General features: G+C 44.3%; 1 protein-coding gene across 1 annotated transcript; it reads left to right on the plus strand.

The window, feature by feature from the left end:
• Positions 1 to 890: 890 nt before the first annotated feature.
• LOC111867457 (golgin subfamily B member 1-like) lies at positions 891 to 3,477 on the plus strand (the record flags this gene model as incomplete). The annotated part of the gene is made up of 2 exons (XM_023857351.1): positions 891 to 1,148; positions 1,294 to 3,477. Coding segments are annotated over exons 1-2 (2,442 nt in total), but the record flags the coding sequence as incomplete, so codon positions are not given.
• Between the last annotated feature and the right edge of the window lie 220 nt (positions 3,478 to 3,697).

Below are 3,697 nucleotides of genomic sequence, written 5' to 3' on the forward strand. Positions count from 1 at the left end.
ATAAAACTTGAAACAAGTAATCCCCAAGCCCAGCTAAAGGCCTTTGCACTAATGAAAAAACAATTAAATTTCATAAGAGTGCAATGTGACAAAATCTCAAAAAAGAGACATTCTTTCAAATTAAGATCCCGACGCTCGGAAGTGGATATAAAGACCACAAGTAAGGTTATAGAAACATTAAAAATTAGAAGAGAAGAACTGCGAGTCCAGTTGAGTGATTATTCTCTAATGGAAAAGCAATTAAAAGCTATAAGAGAGCAGTGCAAAAATGTCGAAAAAGAGAGAAACGCTTTCTTACAAAGAGCCGAACTCATGACACAGAGTAAAGAGAGCATGAAGATTGAGAGGGACGCCTTAAAGCTAGAAATAGAGAATCTCCGAGCCAAGATTAAGGACACAGATGTGCTGGAATCGCAATTAAACTTTGTAAGAGAAGACTGTGACAACACAGCAAAGGAGAGTGACTCTTTAATTTCCGAGGCTCAACACATGGGAATATCTCCAGAGGCCACAGAGGAGGACAGGGGCGACGATGCACTACTGGAAGATCAAATAAACGTTGTAAGAGAAGACTTCGACAATGTGACAAAAGAGCTAGTGCCTTTAATACTCGAAGCCCAGCAGATGGGACCGGAAAGAGAGGCCCCAGAGGGTAAGTTGGATGAGGATGAGCTGCAAGAAGAACAATATTTTAGGAGAAGACTGTGACAGCGTATCACAAGAGAGGGACTCCTTAACACAGGAAGTCCAAGATATAGAATCGGATAGAAAGCCCATGGAGAATGAATATGACGCTAATGAATTGACGGAAGAACAATGGAACATCATAAGGGCTGACTGCGACAGTATCGTAAAAGAGCTGGAGTCTTTAATACTCGAAAACCCAGCAGATGGGAGAGGATCGAGAGCACTCAGCGGGTGAGTTGGACGAGGATGCGGTGCAGGAAGAGAAATTTAACATTTCAGAAGACTGCGACAGCATCTCACAAGAGAGGGATTCCTTCACACAGGAAGTACAAGACATAGCATTTGATAGAGAAACCATGGAGGGTGAGTTGGACGATGATGAGCAGCAGGAAGATAAATTTAACATTTTAGGAGAAGACTGTGACATCATCTCACAAGAGAGGGACTCCTTAACACAGGAAGTCCAAGATATAGAATCGGATAGAAAGCCCACGGAGAATGAATATGACGCTAATGAATTGACGGAAGAACAATGGAACATCATAAGGGCTGACTGCGACAGTATCGTAAAAGAACTGGAGTTTTTAATACTCGAAAACCCAGCAGATGGGAGAGGATCGAGAGCACTCAGCGGGTGAGTTGGACGAGGATGCGGTGCAGGAAGAGAAATTTAACATTTCAGAAGACTGCGACAGCATCTCACAAGAGAGGGATTCCTTCACACAGGAAGTACAAGACATAGCATCGGATAGAGAATCCACGTTGGGTGAGTCGGACGATGATGAGCAGCAGGAAGATAAATTTAACATCTTAGGAGAAGACTGGAACATCATCTCACAAGAGAGGGACTTCTTAACACAGGAAGTCCAAGATATAGAATTGAATAGAAAACCCACGGAGAATGAATACGACGCAAATGAAATGACGGAAGAGCAATGGAACGTCATAAGGCATGACTGCGACAATATCGTTAAAGATCTAGAGTCCTTAATACTCGAAGCCCAGCAGATGGGAGAGGATAGAGAGGACTCAGCGTGTGAGTTGGACGAGAATGAGGTGCAGGAAGAGATATTTAACATTTCAGAAGACTGCGACAGCATCTCGCAAGAGAGGGATTACTTCACACCAGAAGTACAAGATATAGCATCGGATAGAAAATCCACGTTGGGTGAGGTGGACGATGATGAGCAGCAGGAAGATAAATTTAACATCTTAGGAGAAGACTGCAACATCATCTCACAAGAGAGGGACTCCTTAACACAGGAAGTCCAAGATATAGAATCGGATAGAAAGCCCACGGAGAATGAATACGATGCTAATGAAATGACGGAAGAGCAATGGAACGTCATAAGGGATGACTGCGGCAGTATCGTTAAAGAGCTAGAGTCCTTAATACTCGAAGCCCAGCAGATGGGAGAGGATAGAGAGGACTCAGCGTGTGAGATGGACGAGGATGAGTTGCAGGAAGAGATATTTAACATTTCAGAAGACTGCGACAGCATCTCACAAGAGAGGGATTCCTTCACATCAAGAGTACAAGATATAGCATCGGATAGAGAATCCACGTTGGGTGAGTTGGACGATGATGAGCAGCAGGAAGATAAATTTAACATCTTAGGAGAAGACTGCAACATCATCTCACAAGAGAGGGACTCCTTAACACAGGAAGTCCAAGATATAGAATCGGATAGAAAACCTACGGAGAATGAATACGATGCTAATAAAATGACGGAAGAGCAATGGAACGTCATAAGGGATGACTGCGACATTATCGTTAAAGAGCTAGAGTCCTTAATACTCGAAGCCCAGCAGATGGGAGAGGATAGAGAGGACTCAGCGTGTGAGTTGGACGAGGATGAGGTGCAGGAAGAGATATTTAACATTTCAGAAGACTGCGACAGCATCTCACAAGAGAAGGATTCCTTCACACCAGAAGTACAAGATATAGCATCGGATAGAGAATCCACGTTGGGTGAGTTGGACGATGATGAGCAGCAGGAAGATAAATTTAACATCTTAGGAGAAGACTGCAACATCATCTCACAAGAGAGGGACTCCTTATCACAGGAAGTCCAAGATATAGAATCGGATGGAAAGCCCACGGAGAACGAATACGATGCTAATGAAATGACGGAAGAGCAATGGAACGTCATAAGGGATGACTGCGACAATATCGTTAAAGAGCAGGAGTCCTTAATACTCGAAGCCCAGCAGATCGGAGAGGATAGAGAGGACTCAGCGTGTGAGTTGGACGAGGATGAGGTGCAGGAAGAGATATTTAACATTTCAGAAGACTGCGACAGCATCTCAAAAGAGAGGGATTCCTTCACACCGGAAGTACAAGATATAGCTTCGGATAGAGAAGCCACGGAGGGTGAGTTGGACGATGATGAGCAGCAGGAAGATAAATTTAACATTTTAGGAGAAGACTGTGACATCATCTCACAAGAGAGGGACTCCTTAACACAGGAAGTCCAAGATATAGAATCGGATAGAAAGCCCACGGAGAATGAATATGACGCTAATGAATTGACGGAAGAACAATGGAACTTCATAAGGGCTGACTGTGACAGTATCGTAAAAGAGCTAGAGTCTTTAATACTCGAAGCCCAGCAGATGGAAGAGGATAGAGAGGCCTCAGCGGGTGAGTTGGACGAGGATGAGGTGCAGGAAGAGAAATTTAACGTTTCAGAAGACTGCGACAGCATCTCACAAGAGAGGGATTCCTTCACACCAGGAGTACAAGAGATAGCATCGCTTGTCGCTCTGCAGTCTTGCAGTTTTTCTCAGGTCTGCTTTCTTCACATATCGCGGCTGTCCGCCGCCTAGGTCCTTCATTTCATTTCTGCGTTGTAGTTGCTGTCTCAGGCCTCGGTTCCTGATGCCAGTGTTGCGTTCAGGGCATTTGCACACTCTTCCCGAATGTCCATTTCTTGGTGATTTTCGGTGCGACCTTATTCTTGTTTTGTCCCATACGCCTCTGTCCTACACAGAGTATAATCTTTATTCC

The sequence above is a fragment of the Cryptotermes secundus genome, unplaced genomic scaffold, assembly GCF_002891405.2.
Source record: "Cryptotermes secundus unplaced genomic scaffold, Csec_1.0 scaffold423, whole genome shotgun sequence".
In the NCBI taxonomy this organism is placed as follows: Eukaryota; Metazoa; Arthropoda; class Insecta; order Blattodea; family Kalotermitidae; genus Cryptotermes; species Cryptotermes secundus.